Consider the following 1207-nt stretch of genomic DNA (forward strand, 5'->3'; position numbering starts at 1 on the left):
GTGTAGTAGTGTAGTGTAGTGTAGTGTGTGTGTGTGTGTGTGTGTGTGTGTGTGTGTGTGTGTGTGTGTATGTGTGTGTAATATGCATTATCGCATCAACAGAGCATATACTACACCTTCTTGGCACCCTTGAGACCGGCGAGCACTACAGGCACATCCACGAACTCGTCATCTTCCCCCATGATGACACAGAAAGGCTTGTCGAATTGTTTGAAGTCTTTGTCTAGATCGTATAGCATGAGTTTGAGGTATATCGACTGCACACCTTTGGCCGAGGGGAACATGGGCTCATATCTGTGCAGCACATAAGAAGAGAAGGAACATCCAAATACGTAAGACAGAGTTTATATATTGGCGTATGATGAAAGTGTAAATTTATGCCGGAGAAAATGCTCATCAAAGCATGCGAGAAAGAGTATACGCTTAGATGTATGATACATTACAGATACATATTCAAAACCCTAAATATGTGAACACGGAAGTCCGTGCCCATATACATTCAGGATAGAGCTATGTTTGCACACAAACAGGACCACACATACTTATACACAAACAGTACCACACACACTTGTACACAAACAGTACCACACATACTTGTCCAGCATTTTTTTTAAGTCCGACCCGAATTCCAGGGCTAGTCCGTTGCCACGGATACGGCCCAGGCCCTTCAGCAGCCCTTTCCCAATCTGATTGACTTTAACGAGCGAGTCCTGTCCTGATTTAGTCTTGCCAAACCACGGGCTGACCAGGAAATACCCGTCCACCTCTTCACGCTTACTCCAGCTGAAAGTGGGGAGTTCGATATCAGTCAGATTGAGTCCACACAAAAAAATAGGGTTCAATAATTAGGACAGTCATTAGGTGCAGTTAAGTTGGAAGCGGAAAGTCGGGAAATAGAAAGATGAGTCCCAAATCAAAACGGATTCAATAAATAGGGCATAGTCATTGGGCGCAGTTACAATATGACGCACCACAACCGACAGCAGCCCCAGAGCAGTGTATAAAAGGCGTTGAGATGTTAAATTCGGATCCTAACACACAAATACGCACAAAATATATTAATAATAACAAGCACACAGATAAAAACATACAAACATATGTACGAACACGCGCTCGCACATGCATACAAACATACACACGAGTATATATATATGTGTGTGTGTGTATGTATGTATGTATGTATGTATGTATGTATTATATATTTACC

At 42.4% G+C, this 1207-nt stretch overlaps 1 protein-coding gene across 1 annotated transcript in view; it reads right to left on the minus strand.

The window, feature by feature from the left end:
* Positions 1 to 1207, minus strand: part of SARC_11615 (hypothetical protein) — a gene marked incomplete at both ends in the record, with an annotated part of 6053 nt that overhangs the window by 1752 nt on the left and 3094 nt on the right. The window contains 2 exons of the mRNA XM_014294294.1: positions 117 to 294; positions 595 to 783. Coding sequence (XP_014149769.1) covers positions 117 to 294; positions 595 to 783 — 367 coding nt within the window. The remainder of the gene's footprint in view (positions 1 to 116; positions 295 to 594; positions 784 to 1207) is intronic.

The sequence above is a fragment of the Sphaeroforma arctica genome (genome assembly GCF_001186125.1).
Source record: "Sphaeroforma arctica JP610 unplaced genomic scaffold supercont1.1786, whole genome shotgun sequence".
NCBI lineage: Eukaryota > Ichthyosporea > Ichthyophonida > Sphaeroforma > Sphaeroforma arctica.